This window comes from Mustela nivalis, assembly GCF_964662115.1.
Source record: "Mustela nivalis genome assembly, chromosome: 1".
NCBI lineage: Eukaryota > Metazoa > Chordata > Mammalia > Carnivora > Mustelidae > Mustela > Mustela nivalis.
Window position 1 is genome coordinate 114,791,330 of NC_139020.1, and position 20,406 is coordinate 114,811,735.

Genomic DNA, 20,406 nt, shown 5'->3' on the forward strand with positions numbered 1-20,406 from the left:
TTGACAGAGAGAAATCACAAGTAGATGGAGAGGCAGGCAGAGAGAGAGAGAGGGAAGCAGGCTCTCTGCTGAGCAGAGAGCCCGATGCGGGACTCGATCCCAGGACTCTGAGATCGTGACCTGAGCCGAAGGCAGCGGCTTAACCCACTGAGCCACCCAGGCGCCCTCCTTTGTTGGTTTTTTAAAAAGATTTTATTTATTTATTTGACAGAGAGAAAGAGATCACAAGTAGGCAGAGCAGAAAGCATGGGGGTGGGGTGTGAGGGTGGGGGGAAGCAGGCACCTCGCTGAGCAGAGAGCCCAAAGCGGGCCTTGATCCCAGGACCCTGAGATCATGACCTGAGCCAAAGGCAGAGGATCAACCCACTGAGCCACCCAGGCACCCTCCTTTGTTGTTTTTTTAAAAAATAACTCTTTATAGGGGCGCCTGGGTGGCTCAGTGGGTTAAAGCCTCTGCCTTCGGCTCAGGTCATGATCCCAGTGTCCTGGGATCGAGCCCCGCATGGGGCTCTCTGCTCAGCAGGGAGTCTGCTTCCTCCTCTCTGCCTGCCTCTCTGCCTACATGTAATCTGTCTGTCAAATAAATAAATAAAATCTTAAAAAAAAAATAACTCTTTATATACCATCAAGTTCATCTGGGTTTTAGTATAGAGAGAGAGAGAGCGAGCGAGAGCTGTGCAACCATCACCACAATCTAACTGTGGACATTCTCATCATCCCTAAAAGAAACCTTGTGCTCATTAGCAATCACTTCTCATTGTTCCCTCTCCCCCTCCCCAACTCTAGGCAACCACTAATCTTTCTGTTTGCCTATTCTGGCCATTTCATATATACAGGACCACACAACGTGTCGTCTTTTATAAATGGGTTTTTTAACTTAGTTTTTGAGGTTCATTTATGTGATAGAATGTATCAGAATTTCATTTCTTAAAAACTAAGTTATTTTTTTAAGAGATTTAGACAAAAAAAAAAAAAAAACAACTTTTACCATTTCCAGTGATTTCCATTCCTTTATGCAGATTCACATTTCCATCTGATAACATTTTCCTTCTGCCTGAATGGTTTGGCTTACCATTTCTTATAGGGCAGGCCTGGTGATAAACCCTTTCAGCCTTATATATTTAATATATATATACTAGGCTTCATATATTTTAAAAAGTCTTTGTTTCCCCTTCATTTTTGAAAGATATGTTCACAAGATACAGAATTCTAAGTTGAGAGATTTTTTTTTTCTTTCAGTACTTTAAAGATGTTCCTTCTTATCTTCTGAGATACACTGCTACTTCCATGAAATCCACTATCATATTTTGTTCCTCTAAATGTAAAGTGTCTTTTCTTTCTGGCAGCTTATTTTTTGGCTTACAACAAGGTTTTTTTGTTGTTGTTTTTTAAAAGACTTTTTTTTTTAGCAGGTTCAGGTTCACAGAAAACTGAGCCAAAGGTCTGAAAGCTTTTTAAATGTTCTCTTTATCACTAGTTTTAAACAGTTTGATTATGTGTCATGGTTTAGTTTTCATCATATTTCTTTTGCTCTGGAATTCACTTAACTTCTTGAATCTACTGGTTTATAGCTTTCGTCAAATGTGTAAAGTTTTCAGCCATTTTTTAATAAGCTTTTTTTTTTTTTTTAAGATTGTTAAAGTCTTCAGTTTTTGAAGACTTCATTTGCACTTATATTAGCTCTGCATGTAGTTTGTCCCAGAGCTATTCTCTTTTGTTTCACTTTTCTTCTCCTAAGTTTCATTTTGGATGGTTTCCATTGCCATGGTCTTCAAATTCATTTATCTTTCCTTCTGAAATGCCTAATCTATTGTTAATCTTGCCTACTGGATTTTGATTTGTTCTTTTTTTCTATTTTCCATCGCTATTTCTAAATATGCTGAATCTTTCCTTTGGGTTCTTCAACATATGGAATATAACTTTTCATTTTTTTTTTTTTTTAAAGATTTTACTTATTTGACACAGACAGAATGCAATAAGACAGAAGGAGAAGCAGGCTCCCGGCTGAGCAGAGCACCCGATGTGGGGCTTTATCCCAGGACCCTGGGATCATGACCTGAGCTGAAGACAGACGCCAAACCAACTGCGCCACCCAGGTGCCCCAGTATTTCACTGCTTTAATATCCTTGCTTACGAATTCATCATCTGTGTCATTTCTGAATTGATTTCAATTGATGGATTTTACTCATTATGGGTCTTTGCATACCTGGAAAATACTAAATGGATGCCAGACACTGAAAAATTTTCCCTGGTAGGTACTAGATATTTTTGTGTTCCTATAAATGTGAGCTTGTTCTGAGACACAGATAGGCTATTCTTATTCCCCCCTCATATGGCGGAGAAATAAATTTATGAAGAGTTGATCCTTTTAGGTATTAAAGTTTTGTTAGGTAAAATTGGAGCAACATTTAATATAGAGCTAATTCTAGCCCATTAATGTTTTTCTGAATAGTGTGAACAGGAAATATTCTAGGCCCTGTGGACATCGAGGATAGTTTCCTTTCGGCATTTCCAGTGATTCCTTTTCCAGCTCTGGGTAGTTATTCGCACATACAAGTGCTACTGAAGACTCAAGGGGGACTTCTACAGATCTCGCTCTCTCTTGGGTACGTGTGTATAAAAACTAGTTGCCTTGACCTCTTCCAACTTCCAGTTTTCTTTCTTAGCTCTAGGAGACCATTTAATTGTCCTCCCTTTGCTGCAGCCTGACAACTCACAGCAGACAGTAAGCTAGATCAATTGTAGGATTTACCACCATTGTTTCCCATTTCTCAGGGACTGCTTTTCTTTATTATCTGATGTACAACATCATGAAAACCATTGTTTTGTATATTTTTTGCCAGTTTTTAGTTCTTTCACATGGAGGGGTAAATCTGGTCCCTGTTACTCCATCTTGACTGATATACTGTTTACAAGTATAACAGGTTTTGCTGTCTTATCTGTGGTATTATGAAATTTCAGGATGATACAATTTGATGAGCTGAGTACTCAGTGAGTCCCTTCCATCTGGAAATCATATTCTTCAGATCTGGGAAATTTTTTTCTTTTATTCCTTGGATAATTTTCTTTGTTCACTATTAGTTAGATCAGTAAATCATATATTTCCTCTCATATTTTCCATCTTTGTATTTTTATCTAAAAATCTGGGAGAATTTTCTTGAGTGTCTTTTAAATCTTCTACCGACTGGTATCTTTGGTTTGGTTTGGTAATCTTAAATGTTGATTTCCCAAGAATAACTTTTCATTGTTTTCTGATCATTCTTTCTCTGAGAATATTTTCCTTATTTCATGGACGCCTTTTTGATCTTTTCGAAGATTATATAGTTTACTTGCATGTATAGGTTGGTTCCCTTTACCTCCACTGTCTGTTTCTTCTATATTTCTTTTTTATCCCCTTTGTTTTGTACTCTCTTATAACAAGGGTGTTTTTCAAATGTCTAGTAATCCTTTGCTGTCTACTCATACAGAAAAGTCTTAAAAAGTTAACTAGAAGATAAGTCAGCCTTTTCATTAAAGGTGGGGGTGGGGTACCTAAAGTATTTTTTCCCAGGGCATTTGTTTATCCAGAGAAAAATCTTCCAATCTCTGTCTGGTCTGAGGGCTTAGAAACAAATTTAACATGTTAACACACTTTCAATCTGCCTTTCTTTCCCCTCCCCCCGCCTTTTTAAAAAAAAGTTTCAGAGATAGAGCTTAATGATTCTCAATTGCACATAATACCTAGTGGTCATTACATCATAAGGAGTGTCCTCCTTAATGCCCAGCACCCAATTACACCATTCCCCTACCCACCTCCCCTCCAGCAAGGCTGTTTGTTTCCTATAGTTAAGAAATCTGCCTTTCTTACTCTTGTGCTATACCTTTCACTGACTCCTCTGACAAGGATGAGAAGCCTCGTTTAATTTCTCCTCAAATACATATGAACATTAGTTTGTTCTTTTCTTCTACTGGACGATGGGACTTAAAACATTTCACTGGCTGTATGGGGTAAAGAAGGGATCCTAATGGGCCTCTGACACCACCTACATGTTTTCAATTAATCCCCCCCCTTTCAGCCTGAGTATTATAGCTCCCCACCCCACCACACACACATCATGTTGTATGTCCCTAAATCCTACACCTCTGAGATTTTTACAAGGAAATGGGTTCACTTCTCACAGACATTCTCATCTGCAAATGCTTAGGATAGGTCCTCGTCTATTCAGTTTAGTCAGATGTCACTTTTCCATCCTTCTTTCAAATATGTATACTATGTCTCCTCTTCTATTCTCTTTGTCCTTGTTATATTAAAAGCATCTTTTTAACTGTCATTTTACTTGGGTCTGGGGAGGGATAGTAAATAGAGGCATGTGGTCAATCTGCTGTATTGTCAACCTGCTTTGTTAACCAGAGAAGTCTTCTACTATAAATGAGCTAAAAGTCATGTTGTTTGATAGGTCTGCATATCTACAGTTGAAAGGTCACTGTACACACTATTCTTTTTTTATAAGATGCTACTGACCCAGCATTAGTAAGAAATGTATTATATTTTTTTACTAGTGATGATGCATTTGTGCTCAACTGTCCATCTCCTTTTTAGGTCTCGTGACATGCAGTTATTTACAAGAGATATGACTATGGTAAGTGGGCAGGGCAAATTAACACCCAACTTAACACCCGAAAATCAGTCTCTCACTAGTGAATGAAGTTATAAGAAATAAACCTCAAGAACTGTTGAAGGCTGTTTCCTAACACGCAGAGGAAAAAAAAAAAAAAAAAAGCCAGGTAACATGGAAAAAGAAAGACCAGACATATAGCTAGAGAATTCCTGGTTCCACCTGTATCTAAGGCCCAACCATATTTTTCAACTTGGGAATGCTGAATTTAGAGACCTATATTAAAGAAAGTTTCACCTATATTAGGAGTACAGAATAAAAAGTTAAAGAAGTAAAAACAATTAAGCAGAACTTGAGACACATTTAAGTACACCAGTCCACTATAAAGGAAATGACCCAATATCTTAAAAATCTACTTAATTTCATTTGTTTTTTATGTAACACACACATACATACATACAAATACTCCCTGCATTTTAGTTGTCTTAAGAAGGGAAAGGGGTTGTTTTAAAAAATATCTAGAACAAAAAGATAGTGAAGCAGGTCTCAAATTAAACCATCTGTGGGAAGGCTACTATTACATAAAGAGAATCATTCCTTTATAACTCTGGAAACCAAGAACTAAAAGGACCACCAACAAGAAAACACCCCATGATCACTTATCAACAGATGTCCACCAGACAACTGGATCACTTGTTGGGAAGTAATGGATCAAGGAAAGAAACTTCCAATAAAACCCACAACTTGTTAGTGTAGGGGGAAGAAAAAAGATTCTTAGAACCACCTTCCAACTTTATCAGACGAAAGAAAATAGGCAGGCAGCAACTTTCAGCTAAGAGGTGGGGCCCTTATGTGATGTGTTAGTTACACAGAAGGTGCTTAACAAGAATCCTAAGTAAATAATTGCCATATTCTTTAAGGCCACCACCTTATAGGCTACATTAGAACTGCAGTCTAAGGCTAAGAAATTCCCATCTCTTTAAAAGGAAGAGTCTTTCGGAGCGCCTGGGTGGCTCAGTCCATTAAGCATCTGCCTTCAGCTCAAGTCAGGATCCCAGGGTCCTGGGGTAGAGTTCTAAATCAGGCCCCTCAGTGGGGAGCCTGCTTCTCCCTCTGCCTTTCCCCCACTTGTGCATGCTCTCCCTCTGTCAAATAAATAAATAAAATCCTTAAAAGGAAGACTCTTCTATTTCTACTCTAAAAGAATCAGTGATTCTCAGCAGCTTCAAAATTAGTAAACAATTATTTCATCACAGAGAAGGGTATTCTCTAAAAAAATAGGAAGATGGGTATGGGCTACTCTTATTAATCTTAGAATTCAATTTTTAGACCAGAAGGGATAGTTACAGTTCTGTCATCTTGATCACTAACCAGAGGTGAGAGCGTGCACAGACTGAATAATTAGAAAATCACCTTGGGGGGCACCTGGGTGGCTTGGGTCATGATCGCAGGGTCCTGGGATCGAGTCCCGCATCAGGCTCTCTGCTCAGCAGGGAACCTGCTTCCCTTCCTCTCTCTCTGTCTGCTTCTCTACCTACTTGTGATCTCTGTCAAATAAATAAATAAAATCTTAAAAAAAAAAAAAGAAAAAAAAAAAAAGAAAATCGCCTTGGTTAGTAAGTACTATATACCATTCAACACTTATCAGTTTTTGTTTTTTTTTTTTAAGATTTTATTTATTTGACAGACAGAAATCACAAGTAGGCAGAGAGGCAGGCATTGAGAGAACGGGAAGTAGGCTCCCCACCGAGCAGAGAGCCCGATGCAGGACTCCATCCAAGGACCCTGGGATCATGACCTGAGCTGAAGGCAGAGGCTTAACCTTCTGAGCCATTCAGGTGCCCCCGGAATAGAGCTTTTTAAAAATAAGCCAAGACAGTGGCTCATTGCCACTTTTTAAGAAGATTTTATTTGACAGACAGAGATCACAAGTAGACATAGAGACAGGCAGAAAGAGAGGGGGAAGCATGCTCCCTGCTGAGCAGAGCGCCTGATGCAGGGCTCGATTCCAGGACCCTGAGATCATGACCTAAGTCTAAGGCAGAGGCTTTAACCCAATGAGCCACCCAGGCACCCCTCATTACCATTTTTATTAACAAAACTACTGGCCTTGTTAAGCCATTTCTCACCTGGACTACTGCAAAGTCCTCCTAACTAGTTTCCAACTTCAGCCTTAGGCCTCCAACATACCTACTTTCTATACAGCTACTAGTCTCTCCTATTTAAGACAGGAATATGTCCAGGTCTTTCCCCTATTTAAAATTCTGTAATGGTTCCCTAGGAAACAGGATAAAATCTGAGCTCTGTAACATGGAATACAAGGCCCTTTATGACCTGATCCCTGCCCACCTGTTTAGCTTCTTTTCCTGCCTGCAGTTTCCTCCACACATCATGCTATTCTTCCTCCCCCCTCTGCTTTCGAGTCACAATGGACCGTGTGCAGCTCCATGAGTGTGCTATGACCCCTCCTGGATGTGGGCCACTGAAACTTGAAGGCACAGGACACACATTTTAACTATTATAATCCTCCTACCTATTCTCACTTATTAATTCTTTAGTCTTCAGCTCCACTGTCACTTCTTTAGGAAGCTTTCCCAGAAAAGACAGACATCTTACACTATCCCTACCATCACTTTTCACAGTTTTAATTTTATGCTGTAGTTCAGGTGTCAGGAGAGCAGGGACACCATGTGCTTTGTTTATCTCACTATCTCTGATCACGCACAGGATTCCTACGATACATCTGTAACAAAATGTGAAAAGATTTGTTCAAGTTGTCATAAAACGTCTAATTTCTAATTTTCTTAACTCTTTCAGTGACACTGATTAACCAAAAATGAGTAACTGAAGATAGTCCAGCTTTTTTTTTTAAAAGGAAACATTAGCTATCTATTAGTAAGGACAGCAATAGAGATGTAAATTTGAGTAGCATAAAATGAGTATCTCTAGATCAGGCTTTATAGTAGAGATCATCATCAAAGCAAATCATCAAAGCAAAAATCTAAGGGTAATTATGATTTCTTTAAAATAAGAATGCAGGAGCGCCTGGGTGGCTCAGTCCTTAAGCATCTGCCTTCAGCTCAGATCATGATGCCAGGATCCCGGGATGGAGTCCCATATCAGGCTCCTGCTCAGCGGGAAGCCTGCTTCTCCCTCTCCCACTCCCCCTGCTTAGGTTCCCTCTCTCTCTATGTCTCTGTCAAATAAATAAATAAAATCCTAATACATAAATAAATAAGAATACAGGGGCACCTGGGTGGCTCAGTGGGTTAGAGCCTCTGCCTTCAGCTCAGGTCATGATCCCAGGATCCTGGGACTGAGTCCAGCATCAGGCTCTCTGCTCAGCAGGGAGCCTGCTTCCCTTCTCTCTCTCTCTGCCTGCCTCTCTGCCTACTTGTGATCTTTCTCTGTCAAATAAATAAATAAAATCGTAAAAAAAAGAAATAGTTTTTCCCTTCTAGACTTCTGTTTCAAGATGATAGACTAATGAGACGAGATCGGGCGCGTTCAGGGTGGTATGGCCATAGACAATGATAGACTAATGAAATGCTGTAGCCCTCCTCCTTTAGAACAAATGTTTTTTTATTTATAATGGAAGAAAAAGAATGAGGAATGCCTCAAGATGAAGAGCAATTCAGATAAAACCAAGGAGAGAAACAACCGTTCAGGATATAGGCAGGAGAAGACCAGTTCAGAAATCTTGGGGTTGATTAAGCAGGTAGATCTCTGTGTTCACTTAAGCATGAAGCTGTGTAATCAAAGTATCAACAGTATTTTTTTCCCTTGAGTACATGATAAATTCTAAAATGTACAGAGAAGAGCCAAGGGTCAAAAGATCATAAAGAAGAACTTGGTTGGTTTGCTCTCTCAGATATTAAGAATTAGAAGCTATAGTAATTAAGGCGGTACAGTATTAGCTAAGGGACAAATAAGCCATTGCAATAAAGAGGACACAGAAACAGGCCCTGGCACACCTGGAAACCTGATCAACAATGGCTCATACCGCAGGTCAGTGGGGAAATGATAAAAGTGCCAATGAAAGATCTGGGTTACTGCTTTTTTAAAAAGTGAGTATGTATCTCTACAGAAATATAAAAAACAAATCCAGATAGTTGAAAGGTTTAAACTGTAAAACTTTAAGGAAAACACAAGAAAGTATCTTTGACCCCTAGTTTGGCAAAGATTCCTTTCTTTCTTTTTCTTCCTTCCTTTCTTTTAAGATTTATTTATTTGAGAGTGATAGGGAGAGAATCTTATGCAGACTGTGTGCTAAGCACAAAGCCCGGCATGGAGCTAGATCTCATAACCCTGAGATCATCACCTGAGCAGAAACCAAGGGTCTTACGCTTAATCAACTGTACCACCCAGACACCCCTTGGATAGAATTTTTTCAAGAGAAAAGAAAAATCAGAATTGAGTAAGAAGGCAAACTTTGTTTTCATTTGTTTGTTTTTTTTTAAAAACAGTCCGTAGGGGTTCCTGCGTGGCTCAGTTGGTTAAATGTTACACTCTTGGTTTCAGCTAAGGCATGATCTTCAGGATCATGGAACTGAGTCCCACATGGGGCTCAGCACTCCCTGCTCAGCATGGAGACAACCTGGGGTTCTTTCCTTCTCCCAATCTCTCTTTCCCTGTCAAATCAATCAATCAACCAATCCATCTTTAAAACAATAAAACAAAATAAAATAAAATAAAAAAGAGCCTGTAAAGTTTTAATATTAACACTAAAAAGTTATTAGACCTTGAATGTGATTAACAAAAGAAAAAAACCGGAACTCACAAAATAAAATTTAACGGTTATTAATTACAGATCTCAAGAGCTGATAAACATAAATGCAATCAGAGCTATCCTATGTACCTTCACCCTCTCTTTGTATGGGGGGGACCCTGAGTTAGTAATAGCTGATGAGTAATGGAGGGAAAGAAAGGGAAAGTGAAGTTAAGAAGAAGGTAAAATGAGAAGATTCTCAAAATGATCAGAGAGATGAGTATGCTCTTGCCAACTTATGTAAATGCACGTTCACCTTGTTCACAAACCCCACCATTAACCCATTTCCTTTTGTGTGCTTTCTGCCTTTCCAAGGCTGTGCCTAAGTCCCATCATGAGCATTCCCCTCCCCCACCCTTTTATTAAGATTGTATTATTTTAAGTAATCTCTACATACAATGTGGGACTAAAACTCACTACCCTAAGAATAAGAGTCCCGTGCTCCACAGACTGTGCCAGCCAGGCACCCTTCCCCCACTCCACTTTGCATTCTGTTCACTATAGGCAAGTCATTTCAACCCTGTTAGCAATTTGGTACTAACCTGCATAAATTTGTTTTCTAACCTCCATAATTATAAATACTGTGTTTACACGGACATTTTTGGGTTTTCCTACTCCATACACTAACTTACTACAATGGAAGAGAAGCATTCAGTGCTCTCCAAGACACACAATTGTCTGCCCTCTTCCCATACAGACTTAAAAAACATACTTCCGTGAGGGTTTTCAGTTACAAGCCCACATGAAATCTTAAAAGCAAAATGAGAAATAAGAGGTTTACCACAGAAGGAATAAGTTTTCAACTGTCCCATGATTATATCCTGTCTGCAAATCTAATTTCTCAAAGATCTGATTCTTTATTAGTATTAAATACATTACATCATTCATATTTTCACTGATTATGTAGCCTTAACTCTCAAGTTAAATGTGCACTTACTATTATGTATAAAGCACTAATCCTCTTCCACTTGTGTTTACTTCTCAATGTTAACCTAGCTATAAAAGTGAAAATATATCTTTATCTTCACTTAGATGTATTACTGGCTATCAGAGCCATATGGTCATGCTTAATGTAATCAAATAAACTAATCCCTAATTCTTTTTTTTTTTTAATTTTTAAAAGATTTTATTTATTTATTTGAGAGAGAGACAGTGAGAGAGAACATGAGCAAGGAGAAGGTCAGAGGGAGAAGCAGACTCCCCATGGAGCTGGGAGCCCGATGTGGGACTCGATCCCAGGACTCCAGGACCACGACCCGAGCCGAAGGCAGTCGTCCAACCAACCGAGCCACCCAGGCGCCCCCTAATCCCTAATTCTTACTCTGAAATCCACTACCAGTCCATAATCCCTATCTAATTCTAAAGTTGAAAAAGCTCTGAAAACCCAAGTTTTTTCTTTAGGTTTGTTATCAAGACAAATTCAGTTACTTCAACTTAGATGAGATGACCATTTAATGCACAAGACAGAACGAAAAGTGTTATTTGGCCCCCAAATGCCAATCTTACTGAGGTTAAGAAACCCTGGACTGGACTATTATTTGCAGAAGACACAGTGATGTACTTACTGATCACTGAGTGCTGCCTCTGATGCTTCTCAGGGCATAACAGAATACATGATAAAAAGTGCAAGTATTACTACTACTGAAAAATCAGAAACTCTCTTTAGATCTTTCTCAAATATCCAAATCTCATTAATGTTGGGAAGCCATAAACTATGGCCCAAGTCTTAGAAAATGAAGGTGAGGATTATAGAAATTCACTGGATGTAACAAGTAGATAAGCCAACATATTTAGTTTAATTCTTTCCTATCACAGGTTAAGAGAAATTCACCTTTCTAATAGTGCCTATATACCACCATTAATAGTTTTCTCGTATCTGTTTATTGCCCTCACCATTAAAAATCTCAACTGTCTATATACTTCAATTAAAAAGACATCAAAATCGGTAACATAAAATAACTGAGACTCTTGAAGTGATAGTAGGTATTTACCTTTCTCCGTGCCTGAGAATATAGAGATGATTTTATTCCTGGGCTTTTTTTCTTCTGGAACAGAGGGCAATGGTTTCAAACTGTGATTGGCTGACAAAGGGTCTTTGCCTCCAGTGCTAAAAATGGTACTGCTCATTCGCACAGGAGGTGCTGGAGGCTTGTCTTCCAGTTCTCCGTTATCAGACATGATGTGGAATTATGATACGGCCTGAAATAGAAAGGCAAAATCATACAGTTAACAACAAGTTAACAGCAAGGTAAAAAATAGTACAGACAAGCATAAACAGTAGTAATTATCCTCCTTCCAACTCTGAATTAGAAAAGGTTATCCATTTAGGGTGCAATCTGCAAAATTTGTAAGACTCAATGAGTAAGAGATGAAATTAGTTATTAATATAGGTAATCTCCCCTAACAAAGTTGTAAATGGTTAGTTGAGGGAGTGTTTGAAAAGCCAAGTCCAGTTAAGAGGAGGATGGTAAGTTCTGGGAGAGCATGATGATACCAACATATCAAAATATTCACCTGAGTCTAAGAGTATATATTCCAATGAAAAGACAGACAACATGGGAGTCTTAAAAAGAGAGAGATTTCTGCAGAGGAAGACTATGTTCTGACTGATCAATCCAAAGACGAGTCTCTGATAGGTCCATTTCTAGAGCAGAGATAGAATACTCGCTATTAAATATATCCACCAACACCACTCTCCATGAAGAATCTGACTCCACGCTCACTAGCCTTGTGATTACAACTTAGCCTTCACATAAACTTTCCTAAAGGATGAGAATGTGCCACTGATGTGATATTTGGTTTCTCTGAAAATCTGACACTCTAACTACATGTGTTAGTTCCTTGTAAGCTTTGCAGATAGTCCCACAGAACCTGACCCATCTGGGAACACTGACAAGTTAAATCCAGAGCCTGGCTGAAAACCAGAGTATGGCCAAATCCCAAGATTTGGTTATCCTGTGATGCCCTGTCCAGGCAGTCTAGTTACCCTTCTTAATCCACATGTGACGAATTCAGTGGAAACTTCAACACTGTTTATATAAATTAATATTGTAGGAAATATATATATGTACATATATATATGGCCTTTAAAACAATAGATTATACACATTTAAAGTCAGCAGGAAAGGGAAGGAGATGCTTAACTTCCAGGATGAGTTCTTTTTTTTCCCCAGATGAGTTCTTTTTTTTTTTTTTTTTTTTTTTTTTTAAAGATTTTATTTATTTATTTGACAGAGAGAGACCACAAGTAGGCAGAGAGGCAGGCAGAGAGAGAGAGGAGGAAGCAGGCTCCCTGCTGAGCAGAGAGCCCGATGCGGGACTCGATCCCAGGACCCTGAGATCATGACCTGAGCCGAAGGCAGTGGCGTAACCCACTGAGCCACCCAGGCGCCCCCCCCAGATGAGTTCTGATACAAAAGTATATATTAGGAAAACAACACATTTCCCCAGTGAACAAGATTTTGATTGGTAATTAGATCCTGACTTGATTATGATTATTTAATGCATGTAAGTGAAAACCCTGTATATGTACAATGAAAAGAAGGCCAACTGTATCTAAATAAAATTAAAATTTAAAATAATTTTTTAAAAAAATTTAGTTTGAATGTTAGTGCCTAAAAGAGAGTAGGTATCATTTGAGGAGAACTGAGGAATGAAGAGATTATGGTACCTAATTCCACTTCTAATCTTACAGCTTTTGTTTTCCTTGACAAGAGTATGTGTCCCTAGAACTGCCATAACGACAGTCATTTCAGCCTACAAAAAAGGAAGGAGAGAAGGTAAAGGGGGAAAATGTACTTTTCCTGGGAGAAGAGAGTATAGAAAAATATCTCTCATCTGTGAGAAAGGCGCCTGAAGTGAAATCACTGTTGATGGTCAAAGGATGAAACCGGGCTGGAATCTAGGAACGTGATGCAGAAGACGCAGTTAGGTGATTCATGGGGGCGGGGGTTCGGTGTGCTCGGGAGGGAGATGCACCTGGTTGTTCTTCAGTGTGGGCTGTCACGTATGTATCATCAGAGAGGAATTACCTACTGCTACAAATGGAAGAAAGGTAAGGCTTAGTCCTGGTACTTGCAGGACTACTTGAGCACACGATCAATCAAGACAGATGTTTTTTTCTAATGTGAACATCTAGCCAGAGTATCAAGACAAACCAGATGAACCCTGTACCAACTCACTTTCATCTTAATCACCAGTTCCAACAGACACGGCATGTTAGGGTTTTGGTTACACTGTGAATGCTCCATATTTATGCATATGAAATCTGAAAAATCAGGGTAATATCATGTCTGTGTGGCATGGTCAGTTTTGGCTCAGGTGGCAATCTCAGGGTCATGAGATCCAGCCCTGCATTTGGCTCTGCATTCAGCACTGAGATTGCTTCAGATTCTCTCTCCTTTTCCCTCTGCCCCTCCCATTCATGCTCACGTATTCATGTGCAAGCTCTTTCCCTCCCAAATCAATCAATTAATCTTTTAAAAAAAATCAGGGCAAATATAGCAAAATTTCAAGATACATTTACATAAATTCAAAGAAAGAAATGCACCAAAATATTAGCAATAGTTATCTGTGACTAACAAGTAATTTTTAGCTTGAATATAATCATCACAGCTGTGGTTAAGAAAAAAAAATCAATATAAAATGGCACAACAAGGGTGCCTGCATGGTGCGGTTAATTGACTGTCTGACTTTTTGTTTCGGCTCAGGTTGTGGGTTGGTGATGTCCAGCTGCATGTCTGGCTCTAGGCTCAGCATGGAGCCTCCTTGGGATTCATTCTCTCTCCCTCTCCCACTGCCCCTCCCACTTATGTTCACACTTTGTCTCAAGATAAAATAAATCTTTAAAACAGGGCACAAGGGCACCTGGGTGCCTCAGTCAGTTAAGCGTCTGCCTTTGGCTCAGGTCATGATCCCAGAATCCTGGGATCAAGCCCCACATCAGGCTCTCTGCTCAGCAGGGAGCTTGCCTCTCCCTCTCCTACTCCCCCTGCTTGTGTTTCCTCTACTCACGGTCTCTCTCTGTGAAATAGATAAACAAAATCTTTAAAAAATAAAACAAAACAGGGCACAATAATTTCTTAATGTAAACTGACTACAAATTCTGTCCTTAAGGCTGGCTCATAGATGGATCCTGACTAGACACTGCCAGTACCCCTTCAGCCGTGTGCTGCCCAATGTCGTGATTAAGAGCATGGGTAGTGGAATCAGATCCCTCAGTTGGAATCTTGGTTCCACTATTTACTTCAATTTGTGTCCTTGGACAAATTACTTAACTGTATCTCAGGGTTCCGTAAAAAAACAGCTGGTTCTAGGCCTGGAACAAGGGAATACAAGATGAGCCAAGAGTATCTTATATTGTCAGAAGGTAGAAGTACTTAAAAGGGATAAGGAACACACACAGGAAAGAGTTTTCTTTTCTCTTCTTCTTTTTTTTTTTCTTCTTAAGATTCTATTTATTTATCAGAGAGAGAGAGAGAGGGAGAGCAAGCACAGGCAGACAGAATGGCAGGCAGAGGCAGAGGGAGAAGCAGGCTCCCCGCCGAGCAAGGAGCCCGATGTGGGACTCGATCCCAGGACGCCGGGATCATGACCCGAGCCTAAGGCAGCCGCCCAACCAACTGAGCCACCCAGGCATCCCCCATCTTCTTCTTTTTTTTTAAATGATTTTATTTATTTGACAGAGAGAGAAAGAGAGAGAGCACAAGCAGGGAGAATGGGAGAGAGAGAAGCAGGCTCCTTGCTGAGCAGGGGCCCAACAAGGGGCTCAATACCAAGACCCTGGGGTCATGAGCTGAGCTGAAGGCAGCAGTTAACTGACTGAGCCACCCAGGTGCCCCAGTAAAGAGTTTTCAAAAGCCAGTGCTGGAATGGTTCCGAGCAACAAAATTAATAAAGTAGCATTATATTTGACCCAATGTATAGAATAAACATACATAATTCATATCAATACAAATAAATGAATAAATAAGGGGCGCCTGCATGGCTCAGTCAATTAAGCATTCAACTCTTGATTTTGGCTCAGGTCATGATCTCAGGGTCATCAGGTCAAGCCCTGTGTTGGGCTCCACACTGGGCAGAGACTGCTTAAGATTCTCTCTCTCCTAGGGCACCTGCGTGGCTCAGTGCATTAAGACTTCTGCCTTCGGCTCAGGGCTTGATCCCAGGGTCCTGGGATCAAACCCACACTGGGCTCTCTGCTCAGCAGGGAGCCTGCTTCCCCCTCTCTCTCTCTGCCTGCCTCGCTGCCTACTCGTGATCTCCATCTGTCAAATAAATAAAATCTTAAAAAAAAAAAAAGATTCTCTCTCTCCCTCTCCCTGCCCCCAAAAGAGTAAATAAAATGGTGGGGTACCAAATCATCCTCACAAAAGAATTCCAAATAATAAATGTAGACAAATCCTCTTCTAGCAGTCAGAATTTTAACTTCCCTCCCCACTTGAATGTAGGTTGGACCTACTGACTCATTTCCAAAGAGCAGTGTATGGAAAGGGAAAAATAACTTCATGGCAGAAAAATGTGGAAACACTGCATTAACCAAGTGATCAAAGGATAACATCTCCAATAATAACTTATGCTGACATCACTCACCATGTGATCTAATGTGATGAGAAACATGCTTCACCTTTGCAGTATTCTTCCCCAAAATCCATAACCACAGTCTAATTATGGGGAAAACATCAGACAAACCCAAACTGAAGAACGTTTTACAAAAATTCCTGACCAATACTCCTTAAAACTAGCAAGGACATGAAAAACAAAGAAAGACTGAGAAACTGTCACCGAGCAGGAGTCTAAGAAGACATGACAATATCATACTCTGGAACTAAAAAGGACATTAGTGGAAAACTGGTGAAATCCAAATAAAATGTAGAATTTAGTTAACAGTAATGGACCAATGTTGGCTTCTCTACTTTCGCTGACATTTTAAGGCTTATATTAACATTAGGACAAGATAGGTGATAGATATACAGGAAATCTACAATCTCTGGAACTTCTCTATAAATCTAAAATTATTCCATGATAAAGCCTATTTAAAATGAAATTGTGTAACAAAATAAGATGAAATCAGAGAGGGATACAAACCATAAGAGACTCTTAACTATAGGAAAGAAACTAAGGGTTGCTGGAGGTGAGTTCGTTGGGGGGATGGGGTAACTTGGTGATGGGCATTAAGGAGGGCATGTGACATAATGAGCACCAAGTGTTATATGCCAACTGATGAATTACTAACCTCTACCTCTGAAACTAAAAAGAAAGAGAGAGAGAGAAAAGAAAAAAGAATTATGTAGTAAGTTCCTCAATAAGTTACAGAATTATCTATGATATTACTTGGCAATTCCACTCCCAGAATATACCTAAGAGGGTGTCTGCTTGGCTCAGTGGGTTAAGCCACTGCCCTTGGCTCAGGTCATGATCTCAGGGTCCTGGATCGAGTCCCGCATCGGGCTTTCTGCTTAGAAGGGAGCCTGCTTCCCTCTCTCTCTCTCTGCCTACTTGTGATCTCTGTCAAATAAATAAATAAAATCTTTTTTTTTTTTTTTTTAAAGATTTTATTTATTTATTTGACAGGGAGAGATCACAGTAGGCAGAGAGGCAGGCAGAGAGAGAGGAAGGGAAGCAGGCTCCTGCTGAGCAGAGAGCCTGATGTGGGACTCGATCTCAGGACCCTGAGATCATGACCTGAGCCAAAGGCAGCGGCTTAACCCACTGAGCCACCCAGGCGCCCAATAAATAAAATCTTAAAAAAAAAAAAAGAATATACCTAAGAGAACTGAAAATGTATGTCCACAAATAAATTACCTATGACTGTTCACAGCACTATTCATAATAGCCAAAAGATAAAACAACCAAAATATCTATCAACAGATGGATATACAAAATGTGGCATTTGCATACAATGGAGTATCTGACCACAAAAAGGAGTAAAGTACTAATAAAAGCTACAATATGGATGGAACTTTAAAAACATAAGTGGAAAAAGAAAGGCACTAAAGACCACAAATTGTATTATTCCATTTATATGAAATGTTCTGAACATGCAAATCTACAAGGAGAGAAGGTAGATTAGTGATCGCTGAGAAGGGAGGGTAATGGGATGTGATTACTAATGGGTGTGGAGTTTCTTCTTGGGTAATGAAATGTTCTGGAATTAGGCACTGGGTAACAGTTGTATAGCCTTTTCAATATCTTAAGACCACTGAATTGTACACTTTAAAATAGTAAGTTTTAGCTATGTAAATTATATTTCAATTTTTAAAAAGGAATTTTTACTTTATAAAGATTAAGTGAGCTAATAAAGATTGAATGTTGTTGCTACAATCATGATCACTAATACTTATAAAACTCTATGCTATAAGAGAAAAAAAAGGAGGATCTAGTTCTTTTGCAAGAGTTCATAAGCTACTAGGGGAAAGATCACACATCTCAACACATGCATATCAAAAACCACTTAGTTTCTTCAAAAGGTAGCAGTTCTCAAAACATTTTGGCCTCAAGACCCCTTTACACTCCTAAAAATTATTGGGACTCCCAAATAATTTTTGTTTATATATCCATATTATTTATGTATTTTCTATATGAAAAATTAAAGTAAGTTAAATATTTCATCAAAAAATACTCATCACAGGCTCCTGGGAGGCTCAGCTGGTTAAGCGACTGCCTTCAGCTCAGGTCGTGATCCCAGAGTCCTGGGATCGAATCCTGCATCAGGCTCCCTGCTCTATGGGGAGTCTGCTTCCCCCCTGACCTTCTCCCCTCTCATGATCTCTCTCACTGTCTCTCTCTCAAATAAATAGATAAAATCCTAAAAAGAAAAAAAACCTTCATCATATGTTAATATAAATAACACTTTCATGAAGGATAGTATTTTTTGAAACAAAATATTTAGTGAGAGAGTGGCATTATTTTACATTTCTGATAATTTTTTAAATGTCTGGCTTAGTAGAATACTGTTGGACTCTTGTATTTGCTGTGTTCAATCTATTATGTTTTGGTTGACAGAAATGAAAAAATCTGATTTTACACAGATATGTATTGGGGAAAGATGTATTTTAATAGCTTACAGTGAACTGTGGATATTCTTTCTTTGATATTACACTAAACTCAACCTTCGTAAAGGTAGGTTGTGTAATCTAAAATCCAGCAGTAAATTTGTACTCTCTTACCTTAAACTCGTTATTTTTTATACTTTGAATGGATCTTTTACCCATTCATGAATTTTATAATGTTATAAATTGATTATTTGGAAAATATTGGTTACTGAATTATGAAGCTACTACAAATGTTGACACATTTTATGACACAATAAAAATGATATTCATTAATATGTGATCTCACCAGAAAACTCTAAGTATTGGGAAACTATAAAATTCGAGAGAAATAGATATAAGTTTTCTAAAATTATTATTATTTTTAATGTAGGCTCTTACAACCAGCATGTAGCCCAATGTGGGGCTTGAACTCATGACCCTGAGATCAAGACCTGAGCTGAGATCAAGATCAAGTTGCTTAACCGACTGAGCTATTCAGGCACCCCTAAGGAAATTCTAACTTTCACTTGCAAGCTTAAATTTTATCCATTACCAGGGTAATTTTCAGCTCAGGCCATTATCTCAGAGTCCTGGGATTGAGACCTGCAGTGGGGTCCTTGCCCAGCGGAGAGTCTTACTTGAGGATTCTCTCTCCCTCCCCCTCTGCACTCCCCTTGCTCTAAAATAAATAAGTCTTAAAAATATTTTTAAAAATTACAACAAATTCTAGCACTTCATTTTCAGGAAGTGTCTTTTAAATACCTAGTCTGAACAACCAGTTTGTAGGCCAGCTGTTCTTTCTAATAAAAATGGTGTTCCATGGAGCTAGAGTGTATTATGCTTGTAGGGGCCTATTTAACCAGAGCAGCCTCACCTCTGTTGAACAGCCATTTTGTTGTTTATGCAGTAAAACTTAAATTGACCCTGCCCCACCCCCACCCCCCGGCTTACTTAGAAGCAAGTCCAGGAAACCAGTCCCAGGTAACAGCCCAAATACAAGGGTGGATCAGGTCAGGTGGAGACAAGACATTCAATCAGTGGGGGCGCATACTGTCTCCTAGCTACCAAGGTGACAAGCTAGTTTCCATAGCTATATGGGGTGAACTGTAATTCAATTAGCTACCTGTGTGTGGCCAGGCCCAACCACATGGCCTCTGCTATAAAAGTTAGTCTGGAAAGCAGGGAGGGGTCGCCAGCTCTGTAAGAGGCGGCCCCTCTGGTCTGTTTGACGGTTGGTCTGATTTTTTTTTTTTTTTAAGATTTATTTATTTATTTATTTATTTGACACAGAGATCACAAGTAGGCAGAGAGGCAGACAGAGAGAGAAGGAGGGGAAGCAGGCTCCCTGCCGAGCAGAGAGCCCAATGCGGGGCTCGATCCCAGGACCCTGGATCATGACCTGAGCTGAAGGCAGAGGCTTTAAACCACTGAGTCACCCAGGTGCCCCAGCTGGTCTGATTCTTGATGCTTGGCACAAAATAAAGCTTTGCTTGACCTTTGCTTTCTATCAGTCTTGCTCCTTTGACCATGGACCCATTCATTACTGGGGGACCAAACACTGGGGACCCAACAACGCTAAGTGAAACAAATCAGTCAAGACAGACAAATACCATATGATTTCACTCTTATGTTGAATTTAAGAAACAAAACATAGGGCAAGGAGGGGAAGAAGAAAGGAAATCAAACCATAGCAGACTCTCTTAACTATAAAGAACTGAGGGTCACTGGAGGAGAGGCGGGCATGGGAAAGGCCAAGTATGTGATAGGTATTTAAGGAGGGCACTTGTTACAATGAGAACTGGATGTTACATGTAAGTGATGAATTAACTGAATTCTACTCCTGAAACCAATTATTACACTCCATGTTAATCAGAATTTAAATAAAAACTTGAAACAAAACAAAAATAAAAATGGCATTCAATGAAAAAGGGGCTCAATCACCACAGTGCCCTCATCAAGTACATTCTTTCTTTCTTTTTTTTTTTTTAAAAGGTTTATTTATTTATTTATT

The 20,406-nt window shown here is 39.4% G+C and overlaps 1 protein-coding gene across 2 annotated transcripts in view; it reads right to left on the reverse strand.

Moving 5' to 3' along the window:
- The window catches only part of PAK2 (p21 (RAC1) activated kinase 2), a 94,721-nt gene that overhangs the window by 35,705 nt on the left and 38,610 nt on the right, over positions 1-20,406 (reverse strand). The window contains exon 2 of one of the 2 annotated variants that reach the window (XM_082700075.1): positions 11,355-11,562. In XM_082700075.1, coding sequence (XP_082556201.1) covers positions 11,355-11,541 — 187 coding nt within the window. In that variant the 5' untranslated portion in view covers positions 11,542-11,562. Of the gene's footprint in view, positions 1-6,724; positions 6,853-11,354; positions 11,563-20,406 lie in introns of those variants that run through there. The other variant, XM_082700076.1, reaches the window with a different exon arrangement.